This window comes from Mytilus trossulus, chromosome 3 (assembly GCF_036588685.1).
Source record: "Mytilus trossulus isolate FHL-02 chromosome 3, PNRI_Mtr1.1.1.hap1, whole genome shotgun sequence".
Lineage (NCBI taxonomy): Eukaryota > Metazoa > Mollusca > Bivalvia > Mytilida > Mytilidae > Mytilus > Mytilus trossulus.
This window is the reverse complement of record NC_086375.1, coordinates 52,625,737-52,651,705: the sequence shown is the minus strand read 5'-3', so window position 1 is coordinate 52,651,705 and position 25,969 is coordinate 52,625,737. Positions and strand designations below refer to the sequence as shown.

Below are 25,969 nucleotides of genomic sequence, written 5' to 3'. Positions count from 1 at the left end.
ATTTAAAGATATTTCAAAAGTGTATATTAAATGATATTTCATTGAGGCCTGATCAGTTAAAAAATGAACTATCATTCAAAAAGTAAAATGACAAAATACTGAACTCCGAGGAAATTCAAAACGGAAAGTCCCTAAGCTCAAACTGATCAAACGAATGAATTACAACTTTCATATTCCAGAATTGGTACAGGCACTTTCGGATGTAGAAAATAGTGGCTTGAACCTGTTTTTTTAGCTAGCGAAACCTCTCAGTTGTATGACAAAGTAATACATCGCTACAAACCAGATAATTAAAACAAATAAAAAGTGTCAACTAGACAGACATTACCATAACAGAAACTAACCATAACACAGCCATCATTAAACTAAAACACAACAAATAATTAAACAAAAAGAACCACACTAATAAAAGGGATTCGAACTCATGCTTATGAGATGTCAGCAGCTCCCTGTCTGTTCGAATAGTGGCAACCGTCGGTGGTTGTACAAATGATAAATAGGTAACATCCAGTTATTTCATAAAAGACACAATAAAGGATACGACAGATGGAAGTTATTATTTGTTATCTGATACTTCTTAAAGAATCCCAAATAATGATAAACATCATCACTGTGAAGACACAAAAAAACAAATTCAAGGGAAGCACAGTTTGTCCCCATCGCAATTGCTCAAACGTAACCACATAGTTTCCTTTAAAAAGAACAGGTATTAAAAAATACTAAATAATGATATTTTAAAATTATTTAAGGGTGAACATATGTAATATTTCAATGTTAGTTTTATAACTGAATAAAAAATTAATCAGACTAAAATTGATTGATAAAATGATATCAATATTTATCAAAACACTTCTCTGAGTGAAAATAAGATTATTTTTTTTATATTTTGTGTCTTGTGTTGATTATAACGAACTAATAGTGTCACAAACAGGCCTTAACAAAGACCAACTGTCTAGTATTCCGAGAATTTCAAAGAAATTGTACTGACACAAAATAATAATGCAACTAATATCAGATTAATTTGTGTATTTTCAAATTCAAAATACTTCAACAAATTTCTAAGCTTTCGTTTCGAGTATACTTATAATCTATAAAAAGAAAATTAAGCGGAAGTGTCTGGATTTTTTTTATGAAGAATTTAATAGAAGTTGAATAATATAAATCGTGAGCTGAATAATGATTTGAGAATAATTGTGGCTAAGTGTAAGAATAATAACATTTTCAATTATGATTTTTTTTTTCAAGTAATGATGAATAGATTACATTTATAAAATGTAGATGCGAATGCACTTGTTTTTGTGCTGTTTTTAAAACAAGCATTTGAAGAGAATACAAATTGGCTGGAAGTAATATCAAACCGAGTTAAAAGTATAGAAGAAATAACATAAATTTCTATTTTTTAAAGATGAGTTTTAAGATATATACCGAGGACTAAAGTTAGAATTAGAAGGACTACACATTTTAGAAGAAAACACACCCATTGCGTGGTCTGTATTGTAACAATTATATGTTCTACATAACAAATGTCTGTACCAGGTCAGACATATGATAGTTGCTATCCATCATTATAAATGTTTGAGCTTTTATGGAACTTTTGCGTTTTGAATTTGCCTTGAAGTCGGTATCGTTTTTATTTTACTTTTCTAAGCTATAACGTGTTACACCAACTTACCTCCTTATAATGTATACAATAAGTATAATAACAATTATGAATAAAACCGCCGCTGCAGCACCTAAACCTATTGCTAAAATATCACTGCTCTCAGTCATAATTGCTGCCTTGGCTACTGGTTGTGAAGATGCTGGAAAATTTACAATTACCAGGGCAATGCTTTCACGAACAGGTGCTCCATTATCTTTCACAGATACAGTCAAAATATATTTTTCTTCGATTAACTCCTCTGGTAAACCAGTTATCGAAACTTGTCCAATCAAGTCGACAGCAAATAAACTAAAAATAATTAAGTAATGTTTTAATTGAGGGAAGGATATCATCAACATGCTGAAGATGTTTAACGAAACAAGACATGGCACACTATGATGTCTCGCATATGTAGTTGAATATGAATAAGAGTAACTGAAGTAACATAAACTTTAAGGATATTTAAAAATAAATTTTGGATACAATTTTAAATGAAAATGGGGAATGTGAAAAAGAGACAACAACACAACAAAAGAGCTAAAAACAGCCAATGACCACCAATGGGTCTTCAACATAGCGAGGAATCAACACCCAGATACTTCATTGAATGCATTGGTCACAAAACAAAAGAAATTAATTATCTGTTATAAACGTAGCTGTTTTATTGGTTAAAAAACGAGTTTAATTATTGTGAAAAAAATGCATCAATTTTATCTCAATAATAAACGAAGAAATAAATATGTAAAAAAACAATAAATGATAGAAGGAAATTCAATTTCAAATAACCTTACCTTGTATGACTTAACAACTGGAATGTAAACTGAGAATTGGAGTCTTTATCTGTAACCTACAATATAATTGACCATTCGATTTGTCCACCTGATTAATTAATTTCAAATGCAGATTCATGAATCGTGATTATTGCAAATCATCCATTACAGCAAATTTGAATAAATATTACCATCATAACATACAACAAATTACCAAAGGAAAAATTAATTATGCTAAATTATGCATACATCTTATTCATTATTTTTTCAAACAAGGTTTATATTTACGAAATGATATATAAAGTGTATATTATGACTACAAAAATAAATGACTATTATCTGAATTATTAAAAAAAAAAAAATTTAAGTGTCAATCCAAACGGCTACAGTAAATATATAGTATGCTCAGTTTGATATAAAAATAACCCTAGTCTATAAAGTAATAAAGCAAATACCTCAATAACAGTTAAAACCGTCCCTTTTACACGTTCTGCAGACAGACTAACAGTTGGTGTTCCAATAACAGGGCTGTTATCGTTAACATCCACCACATAAAAGTTAATTTTTGTAATGGCTGTCTGTAAATGAATTGAACATTTTGAACTATAAAGAAGTAATAAAGGTATGAAAAATCTAATTTTATGTTGCAATTTTATCATAAATCCCGTGTTCTTTTTCTCGATTCATACCATACACAATCTTCATTTTCCATGTAGTGCTTTGAAGACTTGAGTTTTTTGTAGTTATTTTTTACTTTTTGATTGTTCCTTTGGTCATATTCAGTCTCTGAATAAATTTACAACGATAATCATTTATATTTTCAGACACTCTATTTAATATTCTAGTATATACATAATGCTGTCCAACGTACTGATACATTTTGGGTTTGTAAGATTTAATGATACAGAAAATCATTATAAATGATATATTTATCCGTCCCATAATAATGTGTACACCCTTGTACTTACATTTTCTCCATCATTAACAGTAACAGTGATCTTATAGTACTGATTCTGTTCATAGTCCAAAGCTTTTTCAAGTAAAATATCGCCACTACAAACATACAATCTTGAATTACTAAACATTGGTAAAACTATATTCGAGTTTTTTTTAATGTATAAATACCATTTTACTTTCTTCACTTATAATAAAAAGGTAAATATTACTTAATATAAATTGCGTAATCCATGCAATATAAAACCGCATTGACGAGATGATGATATTTGTTATGTTAGCTTCATATCTAAGCGGGATACTTTCACCAGCAATTCATACATTTATAGTACTCATATAGTTGTGTCGGCCTTATGTGTATCAAAGCACGAAGAGGATTAAGTAAGTAAGTAAGTATACAGTTGTGTATCAATGTAAACAATGCTATTAATATACATGTGTCTTTACTGAATATAAGGAATGAAAGTCGCCTGGTGTACAAACTGATAAGTCTGGTATCTTTTATTAGTGGTTACATTTTGTAATCATGAGTTCAATGATGATTCTCTAGGATGTGACCAATGCTTAATTGATATCGTTGTGTAAGTTTTAATGGATTTCCCCTTTTTCATTTTGCTTTGGAGTTCGTTTTTTTTGTTAATTTTGTCTTCCTCTAGTTCAGTTATGGGATTGTGGTACTTTTGTTAGTATTGTTTTGAAATAACTTAAATCCCAACCTTGATTGTATGATGAAAATATTCTGATTTTCCATTATGCTGTATGATAAAGTACTGTCCTAAAATAGAAAAAAAACATTATTTGTTTGCATTTAAAGGTTCACCATAAACATATTTAAACTGCACACTCTAAATTAAGATCTAAAATCGACGTCTATATCGAAGATCGTTATACTAAAAAAAGAACAAAAGAACTCGAGGATAATGTGATAAAGAGACCCTTAAGTGTTTTAAAACTTTCTCTGTGTAATATGTCATTTAAAATAAGTTATATTGATAAAATGTATTAACACTTTTAATAACTTTATTTTCTGTGAAAGATAAAGGGAAATGTTAATGATTATATTTTGAAATCTAATGACACAATGAAGACAATTCAAAAATGTATAAATACCTTCTTTTGTCCAGTGGGATGTAAGGACTTTACAATTGTATTAACAGGAGTACTTTCAGACAATGTAACATTATACCGCTGAAACTGAAATCGTAGTGTTTCATTCTGGGTTGGTGGTGGTAGTACTCCAGTTATGTCAATAGCTAGTGTTGATATACACCAGCGAAATGGGTTATCTGTCTGTATTGCCTGAGGAAAGGAAAGGAAAATATAAAAATTACATGGCCTAATAAAAAATATCTTACACATTGTGTTAACTTTAGCATCTGAAAATTATTTTTCACCGTAAAGTTTATCATATTTAGTGTTTAAAAATCCATCTTCCCTGTATAAGGCAAATATTTTTAAAATATCTTTTTACAGTTTTGTAACGATTAAAAAAATCTTAACTGTGTTAATGATTATTTCAATTACAGACGAGACCGCGAAATATAACAAAACTCAAAATATGCGAGTATATTTAAATGCATATTTTACAAGTCTATAATTGTGATATAAACTATACATGCATTTCTGGTTGCTAAGAACTTTGGAAATTACAAGTTGATGTAGAAACTGTTTTAAACATGACAGTAAAATCTCTCTAGTGATACAGATTTTGGGTTTTTTTCTTGGCAATTCCTAACGAATCAGGGCATCATACTTTTCGTCAGTGCACAACATGTGTGAAAATTCAATTAAGTAACTATTTGACGCTTCACCAGTTAATAAAAATTCTCACTTCTGTGAAATTCCACAAACTGGTTCTTTGCACTAAGTGCAGTTTTAATTCGAAGAGATGCATGTTTAACATACTATATTCAGCATTTAATTTTAATTTTAATTTTCTACCATCCTGTTTTGTTATGTGAAATTTTCTATTTCCTTCTCAAATTAAATCACATCGATTATAAAATAAGTGACTAAATTATTCCGATGCTTTTTTGAAAACAAAATGTAATAAAAATTTAATTAAGCTATGGTTGGTTGTTTCTAATCATCACAACCGACTAAGTTTGTGCTGCTATATCAGCTATCACTGGTCAATTGTGAAAACATTGAAACAGATGGTAATGTATGCTGAAGTCAATTTACCATACAGTATCATTTTCAAATTAATGAGTTGATATAGTTTGGTTAATTTAGTATATAAGTATCATATATTTAGTAGATCAGGTACAAAAATGAAAAACAACACGATATATAATTTCATGCTTCTGGCGAACTTTTCTGGATTAACTTTCATCAGACATATTTACCTTTAAGATGACTATGGCGTTAGCGTCACTCCCTAGAGGTCCGTTTACCCTTACAGTACCAGTCTGGTCATCGATAGTAAACTTTCCTTTCGGATCTGAAAATGAATTGACAAATATCTCAATCATTCTATAGAACAAATATACATAACTTTAAAATTATAAAATGACTGGAATATAAGTTTCCTGTAAATATCTTCAGAACAATGTTCGTAGGCTCTTGCTTCTTGAAATCAGCAGTGTTTAGGTCTGTGTACATTGATATGAGAAATAAAAGCAACAGTAGTATACTGCAGTTCGAAAGTCATAAATCGGTTGAGACAAAAACAAATCCGGGTAACAAACTAAAACTTAGGAAAACACACCAATTATAAGAGAGGAAAAGAGACGACAGTGAAAAAAAAAATAGTATCTTCATCAGCAAAAACTTTCAAAGACACAACATGTCAGTATGTATTTGTTAAAAACATACTAGTATGTCAAAGTATTACCTGTTAACTCATACTTCACGGCAGCATTTAGTGTGTCTTGATCATACGCTGAAACTGATGATGGTGAAACTGTAACCAATGTTCCCTGTAATTAAAAAAAAAACCAATTACAATTTTTCACTCTTAGATCATCTCATATTTTCACAACTTTCTCCTTTAACTGTCAATACATTTTTTTACATCTCGTTGCGATTTAACTTTAACTTCCATATCAAGGTTTTTTAAAAAACATTTTGTAAAATAACATACTTTAGGGTGATATAAAACTGTATAAATATCAGTCAAAACAAATGATAAGATGTCATTTTAAAAATATTTACCGGGACTGAATTGCCACTAACAGTTCCAAAATACTGGTCGTACACAAATTTAGGGTTCAAATCATCAGCATCTTTAACATTAATCCGTAATTTTACAGTTGAATTTAAACTGCTTCCACGAACTGGAGTATCCTACAATGAATAAAATAAATAGAATGTTCTTATCCCGGGCATAAAAACAATGCCGTATTTTGCGAAACCTTTTCAACTTTTGTTCTTCAGTGCTGTACAACTTTGTCCTTTTTTCACTTTCGATCATTTATATCTGGGCGTCACTGGGGAGTTTTGTGTGGACAAGGCGCGTTTTTGGCGTATTGAATTTTAAACCTAATGCTTTTTGTTATATATTAATCATGTTTTTCTTTGACTAATATGTTCTCCTATTTATTTGTATTGTAGTCCTGTAATATTATGTTGTCATTTCAATGTTATATTTAACTTTGCCATTAAATTTCGAGGTTTTGCATGCCACAAAACCAGGTTCAACCCACCACTTTTATTCCCCTTTAAAAGTGTCCTGTACCAAGTCAGGAAGATGGCCATTGTTATAGTATTGTTCGTTTCTGTGTGTTGCATTTTAACGTTGAGTCGTTTGTGTTTTCTCTTATTTTTGAGATATTGAGATAAGACGTGGCACGGTACTTGTCTATCCCAAATTCATGTATTTGGTTTTCATGTTATATTTGTTATTCTCGTGGTGTTTTGTCTGATGCTTGGTCCGTTTCTGTGTGTGTTGCGTTTCGGTGTTGTGTCGTTGTTCTCCTCTTATATTTAATGCGTTTCCCTCGGTTTTAGTTTGTTACCCCGATTTTGTTTTTTGTTCATGGATTTATGAGTTTTGAACAGCGGTATACTACTGTTGCCTTTATTTAGATGATATGTTGTGAACTCCGTGTCTTTACAACAGAATATTATTGTAATATTAAGAGCACTATTCATTAAAGGAAGTTCTTGGGCAAACGTTTATACGAAGGCAACCAAACACACAACCATTAAAAAGGCATACACGTATCAACATCCGTATTTTTAAATAAGGTTTCAGAGTCCATACCATTAATATGTATTAAGTTTTACCTATATCGATAATAACACAGTTGATGAATTCAACAAAACAGACAGAAAAAGGAACTACATGTCGAGTTGAATAATATTTTTTGACATTTGATTCATATGAGCGTATGAATTATTGTACAAACCTTTGCCATGATTTCTAATTCCATGTAAGTGGTCTGTTCAAAATCTAAATTCTTTTTCAGTGTTATATCTGGGTATAACGGATATTCATATTCAAAATAATCCTGAAATGAATTGAGTAAATGGGTTAATCTGTGTGAAAGCTCGGTAATTGGTATTCATATTCAAAGAGATAAGACAATTCTAGGGAGAAAAAAAACAGAACAATGAATTATAACATCACTTTGAAAACAATTTGCCTTATCTAACTTAATGTGAACCAAATTGAAAATTGAAGTTCCCGAGATTGAAAAAAAAGGTAAAAATAATTTCGTCTTCTGTTTTTATTCAATAACTATTAATGTCACTAATTTGATTTTGTATCTGAACATTCTACCAGTGTTGATAATATAGTGTTCCTACCGAGAATGGACCAGGTAATATACTGTATGAAAACAAATCATTGCCGTCTCCAGATTTGTCGTCATCATGAGCTTTTGCATCTCTAAAAATTGTCGAACCTGGGGCTGCATCCTTCAAAAATATATGTAACATTAAACAATAAATTATTTGGTGATATTAATAAACATGATTTTATTTCGATGCTCATCAGACAGTAAAGGACAAAACGGGATCAATTGGTATATACATCAGAATCTCATTTCTCCTCATGCTGCAATAGTAAGTATTTGTATATTTATGAAGGTGCCTTCTCTAAAACACAGACTGTTTTTGGTATTTTTTGTCTTTAGACGGTTATTGATTGATGGATGTTATTTCCTACTAACAGACTTTCCTCTGAAAACTTTGTATTATAAACATTGTTATAATATTCCAAACCCTTTTTTCGTCAGGAACAAATACTTTTATATTTCTCCCAGTGGAAATTCTATTCATAATTTTTCTTCCCTTTGGAAATAAGATATAAAGGAACTTCTATTCTATGACACTCTGATCTCGTTTGTTTCGTATCTTTTTAATTACGGCAACAAGCATTGAATGATTATGATATTACTTTCATTACTAAATCTTAGGAATATGAAGATTATATGAATACATGTTATTATTCATTCTTGCATTGGGAAAGACTATTTTGAATCAGACAAATAAAAACACAACAACAAAACACGTTGTGACATTCTGTTGTTTCAGGCTAATAACGGTTTTATGAAAGATCTTCGGTCAGTGCTATCGCAGGGATATAAACAATTGTTAATAGTTTTTCTGTATTGTATAGTCTATATATAGTAAACAGATTTTTCTATTTTAATGCCTGCCAGATACATGTACTTACTTCACTTATGTTTACCGTATACTGATCTTGTGAGAAGGTCGGCGCATGGTCATTGACATCGACCAGGAGTACTCTAATTGTTACAGTCACCTACAAGGAGGATTAAGTATCATAAGTAAGCAAGTAATGACAAAGCATCTTATACATTTCAAGGTAAACAAATTGGTAAATAGACTGCTCAATTATCCGCCTAATAAACATCAGGGTATTAGATATATTTTTCATTCTATCATAAATTCTAATTTTTACACAATTGGTGTTTTTCACACAATATTGCAAAACAAGCTATGATTATCTGTATATAGCTACTATATCCTATTTCAGCTATTAATATGAGAAATACCGTGATGGACACTAATAAAAAAGGAGTATAGTCTTGATTTGATCGTCATACGAGATCATTACAACTTTGTTATGAAGGTTTTTTTTAAATAAATAAAAGAAAAAAGGGCGTGTACTTAGACTATTTTGCAGCATCTGCTGAAAAGCTCAAATCAAATATATCAAAATAATATTGATTCAAATCTTTTTGATTTTAAATGTACCGTAACTTTTGCCCACCTACTCTTTAGAAGAAATAGCATCCAACGATAGTTCCAAATAAAGGCAACAGTACTATGCCGCTGTTCAAAAGTCATTAAACCAAGAGAGATTTGAACAAATTCTATGTTTCTGGTGTGCTATTGTAATGTTTACAAATCAACAAATTCCCGAAGTAAAAACCTTTGAATATACTTCACATCTTATTTCTTAAAAACATGTGACATTTTACCGTAGAAGAAGGCTCTGTTTTTGGAGTACATCGTATACGTAGTGATAGGGAACTTGACCCTTTGTCTGTGTCTAGTTGTTGTTGTAATGTGATGTTCCTTGATGGCAGTTCTAGCCGAAGGTTAGCATTGTTGATTGGTTGTAAAGTGATCTCGTTCTCAGTGCCATAAGTATCCAATATACCGATCACAGAACCTTTCAAGAAATAAAAATAAAACTAACAATTGCTGTTAAACAGACAATAGAGACTTGTGTGCGCATTTAAAGTGTAGCTTTCGATATCTACAATCGTAAACGACATATATGGTAATAAGAGAGAGGGTGAATATAACAAAACATGTTTCATTTTATGATCTCCTGTTCTATGACAACATAAACTTAAGTTTTAGCATTATATAGTTATTGCACAGTGACAAAACATGAAGCGAGAAATTGGGGTTCAATAAAACCGCTAAGGAATTAAATTTCATTAAGGAAGATGTTAAAGTTTTCAAATTCAATTAAATTAATGCATATTTCATTTTCGTTCTTCGTATATAGACTTGTTGAAATATCAACGATCAGACAAAGAATGATGTTTGACATATAAGTCTATCAAGCCAGATAAGTCACGTCTGACATAAACATTTATCAGGCTTTTCCAGTATATTGGATAATTTGTCTTAACCAACGACAGAAAGGAATTCAGACATTACGGTAATAAAACAAAGAATTGTAATAAAGACGGACAATGGACGCTGATATAAAACACAACATAATAATCATGATACTAATGGACACTAAATAATATTAGGCATCGCTTTTCTAATATACCAATCCTAGACACTCGTACACAAATTAAACCATTGAAGATTTCACTATATCTTTAAAGGATGTTTACTAAAAACTATGTGTAGTCAGTACAGTATTTATATAAGTACCTGCTAAAATATCTACTAAGAGAACTCCATAATAAACCATATATTTTACACCTGACAAGCCACTGATTCGTTCTTAGAGTAAAAGATACTTCATGTTAAAGATTACTGAGGATGTATCAGATATGTTTCAATTTTAAATACAATTAACAAACATTTTACTCACCAACTGGAGTATCTTCGGGAATGTTTCGTATAAAAGTTTCATAGCTACCAAAAGATATTGTGGTACAGGGATCTGAAGATAAGAATTATGATTTTAATATTTTTCAAAATAAAATACCTACGCAATGTTCATACAATAATACAAAAGATTGCTTTCTTCATATCTACTACGGAGAGAAAGATGTTATAATAGCTTAAACATTTAGCTGATATTTTTATTTTAAGGTATATTGCAATGTTTCAGAATATTACATAATAAAGTATATGTGTTTGTAATAAAATGTTCAAATTACATGTATACTTTTTAAATATATAATATTGAATGAGATTTGACGTTAGAAGTATTGAAGATTGTGTTGGGAGACCCCTTTTTCCACGTTTTTGTTGCACTTCAGGGTTTCTGTTGTGCCTTTGTTTTCCTTTTATAGTTAACGTGTTTCCCTCGGTTTTGGCTTGTTACCGGGATTTGTGTTCTCTCTTTTGAACAGCGGTTTACTACAGTTGCTTTTTTTTTCACTGTTACAATATATTTTTTTTTTAGATAGAGCATATATCAGGAGGAATGCAATATTTGCTTTAATGTCATTCTAGATGTGAATCGAACATGAACGATTGCGTTTGATTTTCGGTTAAATAAGAACACAATTTGAACATTATGTCCACTTTTATATTACAACCCTACTCCGGATTAACTTTGTTAACTTCAAGTTTCTGTTTCATTTTAAGATTTTCTTTTGACTTGCAAAATTCTATAATATTGTAAAGATATTCTAATTTCTATCTCAGACTATTGAACTTTTGATTCTACCTCTCATTATAGAACTTTTGTCTATCAACAAATCAAAATCCATTGTTATGTTTTTGTTTGAAGTAATATCTTATCATACAAAAAATCCGATATACAACGAATCCTACGGGGAAAATCAAATCAAATAAAAGATGGTATTATCATTAGACGCTATACTGTGAATTACGTAGTAAATAATGATATATAAGCAATAATTCATTCTCGTAACAATAATACGGTTGTTTCAATTTTTTCAATAAGTATTGACAGAATGTGATTCTAGCCACAGTTCTTTGCTGGCAATATAGGTTTTTCATGGTTATTTTCATTAACTTTTATGTCATCTTACATCTGATACTCATACGGTCCCGTCAATACTATATCAGTACACTAATCTCTGTCGTCTTCCAAAGGTTTTTTTTATCAAACATTCATTCCAAGAAAAGTATCTTATCAAGCTAAGGTCATGCGCTCTATTTAACCTATTCTCAAAAACATGCACATGCTAACATAAGCAATGCTTTTCATTTCTAACCAACAAAACTTCTTTTTTGTCATTAAACTATCAGAAGTCTAGCATGGTTACATATAGTTTTCACTAATTTCCGATAGGCTTTTCTGTATAAAAAGGCTCCAAAGGATCGCGAAAACATCTAATTGGTTAAAAGGATATGAAAGATACCAGAGGGACATTCACACTCCTCAGTGGAAAATAAGCCGACAATGCCATTGCTAACAAAAAATACAAACAGTTAAACAAGTTTACAAAACACGTAATTGAAAACTAAAGGCGAACCCCACCAAAAATGTGGGGAGATCTCAGGTGCTCCGGGAGTGTAAGGCAGATCCTGCTCCAGATGTGGCACTCAATTAATATATATATTCTTTCTTTATACATATACGGCACATACAGAGATTCTGGGTATGAGTTGACTTCATAACAGCATTCTTTACTAGTTTTACAGTATTCTATTCAAAAAGCAATGACAAACACGTTTATATATCTCGACGCCGTGACATTGCCCATGTGAACTGATGGGACATTAATCCACCATTATTTAAGTAATCAATCATTTGTTGTGGATTGACTTCTTACAAATTCAAAGTTGTGTAAATAAAGTCTTAACAACTACAAATGGTAATAACCGAAACAGAAAATACGTTTAAATAAATAGGACCATTGTAATAGCTAGCTCGTTTAACAATACTTCCATTTTAGTATATAAACTTCTGATATGTTACAGTTTAAGCCATACAAAGGTTTTCCAAAGCATATAATTACAAAATAAGTATAGTGTGCTGTTAGTGTGATTACAGCATACAGGTACTGATTATAGGGTTGTAACATTCGGAACTTACATGGGGATGGACAGTTCGAACAAATTGTCGTGTCTGGAAAATAATTGTATAACACACAAATTGTTAGATATTCCGTTAAACTTTTCCCAATAGGCACCATTATGAAAGCTGAACATGACATTATGTAATAGCTTCAATGGAATCATATGAAGGTGTAAATAATGTTGATGATGTATCCATTACTGATTGATGGGAATTCATTCTCATAATGATAGTTAAGTGTCTTGATGTCAATTAGATGGAAATGTCATTTATAAATAATGATAAATGTATAGAACATTGATTTGTGACTTTATGTTTGACTTTGACTTATTCTTTAAATAGTGCAACTATGATAATGGATAGAAGGAGGAGATGAAGGTATGTATACGTCAATGAGACAGCAACCCACCGAAAATATGCCAAACACAAACACAGAGGGTAACACATGTGTCTATATAATATGCTAAGTTCTTAATCAACCATATTTGATAAGTATTGTGAATAAATTTAACAGAAACAATTAAAGACCTCCCATTTATAATGATGTATATTTTACATAATATTTTTCATAATGTTTTACATAATATTTACAAGATTTATATTATGATATCTATCAACTGTTTTTGCCTGTTCGTTTGTTTTGTACTCGTGCGTATCATGCTGACGATTTTGGACACATTTCCAAAAAAAAAAAAACATTTTTAATCGAAACATATATAAGAACTGTAAAGTATGTTACCAAGTCAGGAAAATGGCAGTTGTTATCTTATAGTTCGATTATGTGTGTGTTGCATTGTCGTTTTTTTTTGTTGTTGCACTACAGTGTTTCTGTGGTTTCGTTGTTTTCCTCTAATAGTTGATGTGTTTACCTCAGTTTAAGTTTGCCGACCGGATTTGTTTGATTTATGACTTTCGATCAGCGGTATACTACTGTTGCCTTTATTTAGTAACTGTGAGGATGTTCAGGTTTCTTTAACATAATTATTTCTTGGTTTAAATGTGTGCCTACTGTTTCATATGCATGTTCTAACAAACCCCTCGGGATGATATTACAAGGACATGGTTAAATGCAAACATTTTTAGTCTTTTTTATTTTAATTTAAGTTTCTTGTGTACAATTTGGAAATTAGTATGGCGTTCATTATCACTGAATTAGTATATATTAATAATTTGTTTAGGGCCAAGCTGAAGGACGCCTCCGGGTGCGGGAATTTCTCGCTACATTGAAGACCTGTTGGTGACCTTCTGCTGTTGTTTTTTCTATGGTCGGGTTGTTGTCTCTTTAACACATTCCCTAATTCCATTCTCAATTTTATTTCTAAGAGAAGGGTAAATGTTTTATCAAACTTGAAAATGAAGCATTCCATATTTTTTCTTTTTGCATTATAAAATATTAAAACAGCATTTTGGTCACTAAAAGTAACGCCTTCGGTCATTTAGAATAACTTAGTAAGGGGCTTATTGTGTAATTCAGTATTGTATCTCCTTATCATCAATCACTGTATATTCTCTCAACGCGAGCAATCATTTCATCTCATCAAAATGACGGGTTCTGTTTACGTATAAGAATATACTCGCAAGGATGTTGATTACATTGTGAATCATCATGTTTTTTTAGAAAGTGTTTATATGGGAAAGGGTTCAAATAAATATCATTGCCAACGACGTTTATGAGGTATTTCATAGACACATGTCTCTGGAAATAAAATGACATTTAGCCCTCGTTAAATATAGGTATATAGGTAAAACTAGCGCCTGTGGTATTTCAGCATGTCACAAACAGATCATCCTTTGGGTTTTTACAAGGGTTTTTACAAGGGTTTCTATATAAACACTGCGAGTTTTTCACTTTCCAAAATGACCCGTTCATTTTAGTGTATGTATTCAAAAAATTAAAATATACATATGCAAGTATATATAATTAACCAATTTCCTCACCTGTCAGACACTCCCAAACAAGAATTTGCATTCATGTTGGTAAAAAGTAAACCGAAATAGACTTTAGTAGTTAAACATCAAATTAGAGAGTGGAATTAATAACATCGCCTAACTGTCATGCCATGACAGTTTACATAATTTGGTGTTGCTAGAACACAACTGTTTGACGCTATAATTTGGTTCTCTAACAAGTAGAAACAGTCAAAATAGAAACTAAATACCGAATATAATGCTTATTTGTCAAGAGTAGATATATATTAACAGCATTCCAAAATGTCAATTATTCGGATTGGTGTCATTCAACTTCATTCTTTATAGACAGCTGTGTGCGTTCTGTAGAGATTCAAGCATACCTAGTCATAGCTTGAACAATGAGCAAAACCAATACCATAAAGTAGACTTCGAAAAGCCCCGGTTAAAAACTGTAAAAACGTTCAAATGCGAAAAGCCAACAGCCTTAATTTTGTTTTAAAAAAAAGCGTAAAACATATAAAGAAGACAGAAACAACGACAACCACTGATATAAATGGTTCTGACTTGGAAAAATATGGCGGGGTAAAATATGTTTTATGAGTTCTTAACTCTCTCCTAATCTGGTTTCGATATATACAGCACAACAAAAGAACATGCTGTAAAATTCCGATGGAAAATGCTTTAAAACACAGCAAATACAACTTGAACACAAGATAAAACCCAAATTACCGATCTAATTAGGCTCACAGTGACAAACAGCTATATTTCAAAGTAGATTTCAACAAATAAACCATATTTTCATAACTGAAATAATAATCAGTACATATCCCACGAATTAAAAACATTCTTAAAGTTGAACCTAGTTGAATCCTAAAACATAGGTATCGACAGGATGTACGACCAACCGTTTGCATAGCTGTATTGCAATATAGTTTAGTCATATTTTGAGTGAGTTTATTCAAAGAATCAATACATAAGCCATGCATACATGGGTCGTTTCTCAATTTACGGGCTCTTTAAACGACCTCAACATTAGAATTTGGATGTTAAATCCGGTTTGTTATAAGATTTCTACATGTACAGCCAAACTATAAACCAAATATGTTTATCTATGAAATAATAGAGTAATGTTTTTTTTCCGGTAATTTATGGTAATGAAATCCCTTACATAATACTTTATAAAGTATACTTTGTGTTCATAAATTAAAAACAACACTACAGAGTGAGACACAGGTATAGCAGATGAAATTTAGAATAAATACACAGAACGAAGGTGATAAATGAACCGCACTGTTTGAAATAGGAAGGGGTGAAAAATCGTATCTTATGTTGTAAATGTGTGTGTAGTTAACCGTGCGAAACTGATATATACTTGCTTGTCTTTTCTTTAAATAATTTAGAATACCCGAAACACAGTCGTATACCACATTCGGGTAATGTCAATTGTTAAATGTTGTATATAATTTAAATTATTTAGCGTATCTTGTGCAATATAAGCTACTCCAAATGAGTCGTCTGCGAATATGCTGACACAATGTTTGCTTAATCAACAATTCTCAACAGGGTTTGAAAGTACGTCTTTTGTTGCGTTTAAAATGGTTTCTAATACATATTTTAGCACTTTTTTAAATGATCTGACACCTATCGAAATAAGAAAGTATAACATACAATCAATTATGTACAAAAATATTCCTTGTTTTGTCTAAACATAACTGATCTTGATTTATGTATTCAAATACAGATGGATTTGAACATTTTCATCATGCAATGATTACCAGAGTGCCAGTCTTTTAGTAAAAGACACATATGAAATCAAAATAATGAATTCGATAAACCACTTAAAAAGAATTGAAGCGCGTTGTATGCAAGACATTCTTTAAGTGTCTATTCCAGGTCTAATGGCAATTATTGTTGTTGTATATCAATTGTTTAAATAACGTGTTACGATAGATAACGACAACCACCTACTCGACACATAATGAAGCTCATTGGTCTCATTGACCGTGTTTACTCGCCCAAAAGCTTCATAAAACTTAATAAACAAATTTGGTTTTTACAAGCTCCAGATAAAGTATAAACATAGTAACGAAATTGCGAAAAATCTTATAGTTTTGTCTCATTTTTCTTCTAAATAGCATGGTGACACATGTTTTTCATTTTTTTTTATCACCTAATCCAACAACAAAACCCCTAAAATGACCAGCATCCAGTGTGAAACTGGATCCACTTTCCTATAACCTGAATGTATCGTATTTTGACGCTTTGTAATAACAGATAGAATGTTTCAAAATAGTAAGTTGTTTCAATGTATTACGCATGTTAAAATATAATATCGAGTTTTGATAAAACCTATTTTCAAATACCAAGCAAGTCGTGTTAAGTTTTTGAGTATGTTTTCAAATATATCCACCGATGCGGTACATCCAAGGGGGTCTCGTTGGGGGTTCCGATTCCGGATCCCGCTTACTGTTTTGTCAGATTCCCGTATCCCGCTTACACTATGTACGTAAGCAATTCTCATTTTTTTTGTCATTTCGCGTGTCCCGCTAGACCTCATTTCCCGTTTTCACGACACAATATTTTGACTTTCACGTGTCACGCTTACAAAAAATCGGCAATCCCGCGTCACACTTAGACCCCAATGAGACCCACTCCAAGCATAATACTTGCAGTCAATCCAGTACTGTCCATTATACCTACATATTGATTTGCGTCGATAAATTAACAGCTACTTGGAAAGATTAAAAATAGACTGATCTGAAATTAATTTACAATGACCGAAGAAACTGAACAGTATTGAATTATTGTTATGGTAGATATGTCTGAAAAAATTACCATGACATGAAAATATTGTTCAGTCTTTAAAGACCAGTTCAGATCAAAATCCCCCAAATTGATGGCTTAAGTCTAAAATTCTGTCTACTAGTCATTTTGATATTGTCTGGAAGTAAGTATTGCATACAACGATTATCAATTTTCTCAATGTAAATATGTCACAAAGTTACTACTAGTATATAGGTACGATTGCTTAAGTACACCAAATAAGAAAAAATGCCCCGTCAAATGGTATAAATTGATAAAAAAAAAAAAATCATTTCCACCATTTTTGGATTATTTCCTGAAAGGTTGTTATAATAATGTAAGATTTGACCCTTCACACAAAAGATTTGATTTACAATTAATATTTTATAACTATTTCCTCAAGCATATATATTAGATGACTTTCTTGCATGTTAGAATCTATTATGAATATCGAGCTGTACCATTAACAACGATTTCTATTCAAAACAACCGAAGGGGTTTGTTTTTTGTTTTTCTTTCTTTCTTTCACAGAATGCAATTGCATTTAAATTTGTTCTAAGCTGAACTTTAAGGTTTCAGTCCAGTCAACATTGCTTTCCAATGTATTTGTATGAATTGGGACAATATAAATATTTGCTATCGTGTTGATAACAATTTTTAAATCACAATTATTGACTGAATAAGTAAACTGGTTATTTAATTTTGTTTATTTGAACTTTTTAAAATATTTAAATTACTTTTCTATCTTAAATACGTTTGTAATCTGATCGGGAATGTTCACATAATATACACAAATTGTACAGATTATATCAAAACTACTGTACAAAAGAAAATAATGACGTACAAAACGCTACATTATATCAAAATAATGCGTGTATTTGTTATCAATCTGTATATATCCTTCAAATAACATTTTAGCCTTGGTTGATACCATTTCAATTGAATAATTGAGTATGACATAGTTTTGTAAAACTGCAATTATATATGTTTACTATTTATAAAAGTTTGAAGTTAGAATATTGCCCCAAAAAATCGAAGCATACGCTTATAAATTTGTAAAGCAAAAAACGATAAAGATAAGAACATTTCTTCTTCTTTTTTTAAGAATGCTTCACAATTTTATTTATTGTTTGCACAAAAGATCGAACATGATTTACAATTTAGTTTGGACTGAATTCTTAAATGAGAAGACAATAATTTGACTTACCCGTTGCTCCTATCTGAATAACAAGTCCTATTAGGAAGAGACAACACAAATTTCCTTTCTTAATCCTCATAGCTGACTGAAAAATAGATAAAAAAAAATGTCATTTCTCATAAATTTTAACAAATTTGAACAACTTGTAAAATTTAAGCACATTATAAAAGCCAATTAAAATCCACTAAATCAATTTCCCTGGAAGTTAAATATACATAGAGCAGCATAAACAAACCAATTTGGTCGAAAGGCTAATTGTTCTGTCTGAATAACATCTCCGCTGCCAACAACTTATTCCGAAACCTTAATTAATACACACATGCTACCCTGGTCCAATCAATCCAATATCCTAACTGGCTTCTTCATCACAAATGTTCCGTCAAATCGTTGGACATTGAACGTTTCTTAAATAAACGAGCTTAGTATGCCATAGGGATGGATAGTATTGGAACGTTATGGTATTTTACTTAATATTAAAGGGTTTATTCGGGTGAAAACTAAGTGGATTGACTCGACTGAAGTTAGTGAAATTAAAATTGTGAATTGATAAGACTAACTATTAATATATCATATGTACTTTGTAACTTCACTTGATTTAATACAGATGAAAAATGACCTAAGCTGACAATCGCAACTTGTACGCTTGAGTGGAAACCTACAGAAGTGTGTATTACAAACATATCTTTTTCCGCGACAGTATAACAATTGATGTCAAATCGATCATATTAGCAACAATCAGTGTAATTAATTTTAATCTTTAAACTGCATCAGCAAATTATTTTTCAATAAAATTGATGTGTTGGCGATAGAGCACGGAATTAGGAATCGGGAGACCAGCTATTTGACAAGAAAGGTTAATTGTCGATTTCAAAGCTAAAAAACTTTCACTAATGGTAGAGAATGATAACATTGGAAAATCAATTACTTTATTGCAGGGATATGCCTTTCTCATGGCATATCTAAAGCGTGCATTTGAAAATTAGAATACAGCACCAGAAAAAAACATTAATTGCTCCAGTCGTCAGAAGAAATATGATTACGGTTAATTAGACAATGATATTGCATAACTTTCGTTTAACAATTGTTGTATAGTTTTTCAACTTTAACTCAATGCACTGATACTGGCTCAATACTTGGATAATAATGTTTCATCAATCTGCAATTTAAATGATAACACGCCCAGTCTGAACTCTTAGCAATAAATAGAAATGTGCAAATCCATCGATTTGATAAAATTTGTTACTGGTATTTTATGATGCATTTGAAGCAACCCATTTAAAACCTTTTACTTAGTAAATACATACATCCCCAATCACTTAAAAGGTATTTGTTTTACGAGTTGATAATTATTATACTATCTACCCGGAGTAGCTTTTGGCTATGTCATTTCATGTTCGTTTTATACACATCAAATTATTAGATTTGCTTGTCCAGTAATGGTTAAATAACATAAATTGTAATGTTTTATTTCGATAAATGGCTAAAAAGTTATACGATAATTTTTATACGTTTATATCATTCGTGTCTGGCGCCTAGTAAAACGGTAAAAGTCTAAATATCTTTTAATTCTATTGCTTAAAACTCTTTCCTGTCGCAAATGTCTCCAATGAATAACTTAAATTGCTTGGACACGGAACGACGCAAGAATATTATTCGAATACTCTTTGCTCTTTCGTTAATGATTTTTTCCTGCTAAACCTCAAGGATTGGATGCGGCATAGAATGCCATAGATATATAGTCATTTCTTTGTTTTCTTCTAACCGACATCAAAACCTTTCACATAGTAGAGAGTCCGCTTGTCTGTGCGATATGGATAAATTTGACCGTTCGATCGACTTGAAAGTGAGAATGGCAAGCTCTCTTCGACGTTTCACATTAAATTAACATTGCAACAACTATTTGAAGTCTGCAGTGTCATTTTAAATTCCCCCGCCCTTCATCTCGGTTGATTATCTTACAGGACCTGCCTTATATGTATTTACTGTTGATTTGTTCTTTTCCTTAACATGCATCAACTATTTGTAAGTGGATGCAAATCAATTTCTTACAACTAGAAAAAGGTTCGTACAAAAATTGTCATTGTGCTCTCAATTAATTTAAAACTAACGGAGGTGTTTTCAATGTTATCTTTCTATATAGTCCGGTATACATACTGATGGAATCCACCTTTAGTTAGGTCTTCTAAACCACTTAAAATTTTAGACTGTATGTATTCATTATTTAGGTGTTTTTTTTTATCTTTCTAATATTTCTTTGCCAATGAGGATAAATCATAAGTTATTTTTATGCCAATTATTTAACAGCATTATTTACCACGCAAAGTGGACATAGCGTTAATAAACTATTAAAACCTGAATCTGAATCTATATGGTTTTCATATGACGTGTGCTCACTCCACAGAACACATTTTCACTTTGAATTTACAAATTCTTATTATTATTTAATGATTTTAACTAAAATCTCACCCCTTTAAAAAACAAATCTAATAATTTCCTTGTCATGCACGAAAGGCCAGTAATAGAACATGTAGTACAATTGGAACCAGGACAATAATAAAACCATTGTCTAAATACACAACGCAGATCCGTTAACATAATTTAAGCGAGGCGCAACTGATCATAACTGAAAGTTGCGTAATTACAGACCAATCAATCGATTCAAATAACCCTTTCTTCTCTTTTAGTGTTAATTTCAATTTCTGCTGCTTTAGTTAATCAATTATATAATCCTTGTTTATGAAAAAGAATAAATTGGAAAAGGTTGTACGCCACCCACTTGGTTCCCAATAGTATTTATGACATTTGGTAGAACGACTTTGAGCTTTACTATCGCAATTTCTTCAATTGCAAACGGATTTTTCTGTCTTTTGATCGTAATGAAATTTTAACCAATCGAATACGTATCAATATTAATGCAAACGTATAAAAGATTTTTCACATATAAAACCAAACATTTAGATAAGCGAAAAGAGATCCTGTTGCTATATCGCTCGTAAACGATTATCACATGCAGTTTTTCCAGTCAGTGACACTCTGTATTTTCCAATATGAGGATTAGCTATTTGATCTGCTATATTCCCACTATTAATAAAATAATTAATTACTTTTGTTGATAGGAAGTATGGTTTGGAATCATAGGATTGAGAGATTGAAAGCAATGTAACCATATATCCGATTACAAAAAATCAAAGTTCGTATTACAGCATCGTGCTGTTATATTAAAGTGTTCTATTTAAATATCAGCTTCCAGAAAAATAGGTTCCGTTAATGTTATTCCATTATGAAACTTATATAAGGATTAAAGGCAAATCACAGGTAGACTGTGTAATTGGAGTTACTTTCTAAATAGAACAGTTAGTCTTAACACATTTGAATACACAAATGAAATTAGATATATTGTGAAAATAAGAAGATGTGTATGGTTGCCAATGAAACAGCAATTCCCAAACGTTAAGAAAGTCTGCCAAATCCTAAGATTTAATTTTTGAGAATTTAGTTGAGACCTATAGTGTTCTTGTTTCAATCATTCTGACACTTGACAGCAACTTAACTTTAAACACGTCATTTAGGAGATAACTGTATCATTGTATTTTAAGCTCCGACGGCATCAATTGGGGATTTGATGGTCGCAAATTAAGTTTACTGGCGACGCGTTAGCGGAGTCAGTAAACGGGTTTTTGCGACCATCAAATCCCCAATTGATGCCGTCGAAGCTTAAAATAAAATATTGTCATCTCCATTCTAATGAAACTGACAGAAAACAACGTTAAAAAAAGCATTTAAAATCTGTCATATGCCGTCTATGCATGCGCGTACGTCCCATAGAATCAATTGTCAATTGATGCCATGTAAATAAGTGACGTTATCCAATCAAAATGAACGTTACAAACGTTGTTGCATTAGAATTATATTTCTATGTTATATTGACAGTAAAATGATATCTAGAACTTTCACAAGGCAATAAAAAAATATTCCGATAGGATTTTTTCTCACACTTGAAATGTTTTACAAAAACGGAAAAAATGTTTTTGGATGTAAAAGACCTTTACAAGTAATAATTAAGTTCTTTGATATTGTATGGTTTATGCTCCATTTTTTAAAGATAAAATAACGTAACATGGCAAACAAAGAAACGAAATCATTGCAATTCTCGTAAAACATTAACGTTTTATAACAAGAGAATAGTTAAAAACCTCGAAGGAAAAGAAAACGACTTACATAACTGGATGGAGATGTCCAATTCCGTAATCCACAGTTTGATGTCCGAAACAAAAATGCGTAAAACTGTAACATTGATCTAAATTAGTTATCAGCTGTCAAAAGTGATTTTGAGTTGATCTATAATATAGTAGAATGATATAGTGGAGGTTTGCGTGTACCAATCATCTTGACTAAGGTATTGATATTTTCGATAATGCTGGTTATTTTGCAGCAAGACTGAGTCTAGTCCAGATATTGTTTCTCGCAGGTCCAATTTGACTACTAAACTTAACCCTCCTTCTTGAATTAATTGTGAAATCTCCACGTTTTTTTATCAAAAGATTGACAGATCAATATAACTGTTAATGAAAAGCCTTATATATAGGAATACCTGTTTATCCTAACGAAATATTGATATATAAAGTTATTTAATGGAATATGTGGTTAAATAGATACTTAAATATATCATACAGGTACAACTTATTCGATTTCTATTGATCAAAATTTCATTAAGAGAAAATTAACATCTCAGCTGGGATAATAAGCCCAGTAAATATTGAATGGTTTATTGACAGTTTTTATATATCCTGGTGTTGAGAAGTGGAGTGTTTTAAGTGATATTAATTGTTGCATGTCTGTCTATTTTCAGCATTGAAGAAGACGGGGGCATTGTCTACGATCTTCCGGTTTAGCGAGAAATAAACTTCTATCTCAGGAAAATAAAGGAAGTAGCTCTTCATTGTTCCTGTTGTTTTATTTGCTTACAGTTCGAACTGCATTCACTATAAAAAAAAAATTGGAAAAATGTTTGCACTTTAAGCTTGAATTATCATGGCGATAATCTGTTAAGTACTTTTGCAGTAATAGGTTCATGCTAATTTATTTTTCTTTATTTTTTTCTGATAGTGCAAAGATACGGATCAAACTAACAACAACAAATAATCATGCATCTGAAACAAAAAGATATACTGAGATTACTCCAACTCAATTTAAAGAATATGTAATAAGATTGCTTATAAAATGTAATTGTCTTTTTAAATTGCAGGAAATTTGGTTGAACATTTTTTACTTTCAACCTTGACCTTATTGTTACAATTTTAAATATAAATGGTCAAAATTTATATAGAAGTTTTGGACGGCTATCAGTTGAAGCAAAATTGTTTCCCTGAAGCTGTTGTCCAATATATTAGACATGATGTAACAAATGTAGGTCATAATTTTCTCACCATTCACACTTATCGGTTCTACTGTCAGAATATTCATGATTTTGTTTTTGCCCTGCTTCTTTCAGACATATTTCCATTAACCTCATTTAATCAGCAAAGATGAAATTGGAAAAGTTTACAAATACCACATATACCATATTGAAGCACCAAAATTGGGTAAATTGAATATGGTATGTAATAAAAATTAACGTTTCTGAAAGATAAACCTTATTTTCTTGTCATGAACGGGAAGACCTTGGACAAAATTCAGCAGTAAACATCACTGTAATATGAATGAAAGAAAAGGTGCCATTACTGGTTTTATAAATTCTAGTTAATCGTACTAAAATTTTAGTCTCAGTTTTTCAACAGAAAAGATTTTATATGCCTGTCGAAAGTCAGAATTTTGACTAGAGGTTGTCTGTAGTTACATCGTAAATGCTTTGGCACTAAAAAGGATTGGTTACTAATGGTATATTGTTGATAATCTATGTTAAATTTAATCACAAAAAGTTAACATATGTTGACTTATCTATGAATTTTCCAGTTATAGGGTTGCCTTTAATATCCCATCTTCCTTAATTCCTACATGTGGTCTTTAACAAAGGTTATCAGTTAAAGGAAATGAATTTCAATTTAATATATAGTGATATACATATTTTGTTCTTATTCAAAATACATCAATTTCTCGCTTTTTCAAAATCTATTACAACTAAATCACGTTTCAAATCTGTGGAATAAATGCATCAGGGAATAATATATCAAGTCTTTCATTTTTAGTAAATATCGATAAGATTATGAACTTACCTAGTTCAAGTCATCGTTAACTTCTTAGTTTTTTTCTTTACACAAAAATTATGAAATTTCAAATATTTCATTTTAATATAATTTGAAAAGAAGTCGTTTAATGGGGAAATACAAAGTAGAATATTTTATTAACGATTACAATGCGACATCTTTACCATTTAACTTAACTAATACACATCAAATATCATAACGATCCTATCACATTAGCGTTCAATACAGAGGATGTCATTAGGAGGTCATCATGGACCGATCATAACCAACAGTGACTAGAGGGTACACTTCTAACACCTGCTTTGGTCTAAAGTGACGAATAATTGATCAGATATAAATAATATGTACTCCGGAGAGATGAAATGATACTGGTATATTACCACAAGTCACATTATGACTAGAGCATGTTCGAACAAAATATTTCAAATAGTTTGGTGTTGGAGAATCGTTTTAAACGACCTTTTTCAAGACTTAACCATATAAGAAAATATGCCCAATTATTTGAAACAATTTATGGTTTGTTTTTGTCTTCATATATCTGATTAATATATAATCAGTCAAAAAAGCGAACGATATGAGAGAGATATCATAAACATTTGAAATTCGTTTTGAAAGATACGTAGAAAGGCTTTTATCTCAGTTTTAAATTACATTCAGAAAATTGAAAAAAATTAAACGATGTGCCACATTGGTATGATTGTACGGCCTTCAAATAGGAAAAACCTATACATAGACAAAGGCTTGTTTTATGGCAAAACAATAAACGAGAAACAAATATGACAGGCAGCGTTAAACAAGCAATGACCTCCACTTTATTTCAGGTTCAGGCATATGCATGCTAGTATGCATGAGGAGTAAATTGAAAGAGAGGGTACGTTGTTCTGG

General features: G+C 31.0%; 1 protein-coding gene across 8 annotated transcripts in view; it reads right to left on the bottom strand.

The window, feature by feature from the left end:
* Positions 1–25,969, bottom strand: part of LOC134711805 (protocadherin gamma-B2-like) — a 42,200-nt gene that overhangs the window by 3,483 nt on the left and 12,748 nt on the right. For 6 of the 8 annotated variants that reach the window (XM_063572692.1, XM_063572694.1, XM_063572695.1 and 3 more), the window contains exons 3-17: positions 18,891–18,966; positions 10,844–10,915; positions 9,762–9,955; positions 8,990–9,079; positions 8,119–8,229; positions 7,719–7,820; positions 6,523–6,654; positions 6,203–6,287; positions 5,715–5,809; positions 4,477–4,665; positions 4,083–4,141; positions 3,381–3,465; positions 2,868–2,990; positions 2,434–2,489; positions 1,673–1,951 (exon numbers count right to left, since the gene is read on the bottom strand). In XM_063572692.1, coding sequence (XP_063428762.1) covers positions 1,673–1,951; positions 2,434–2,489; positions 2,868–2,990; positions 3,381–3,465; positions 4,083–4,141; positions 4,477–4,665; positions 5,715–5,809; positions 6,203–6,287; positions 6,523–6,654; positions 7,719–7,820; positions 8,119–8,229; positions 8,990–9,079; positions 9,762–9,955; positions 10,844–10,915; positions 18,891–18,960 — 1,742 coding nt within the window. In that variant the 5' untranslated portion in view covers positions 18,961–18,966. Of the gene's footprint in view, positions 1–1,672; positions 1,952–2,433; positions 2,490–2,867; positions 2,991–3,380; positions 3,466–4,082; positions 4,142–4,476; positions 4,666–5,714; positions 5,810–6,202; positions 6,288–6,522; positions 6,655–7,718; positions 7,821–8,118; positions 8,230–8,989; positions 9,080–9,761; positions 9,956–10,843; positions 10,916–18,890; positions 18,967–19,200; positions 19,293–23,099; positions 23,166–25,969 lie in introns of those variants that run through there. The other 2 variants (XM_063572693.1, XM_063572699.1) reach the window with 2 other exon arrangements.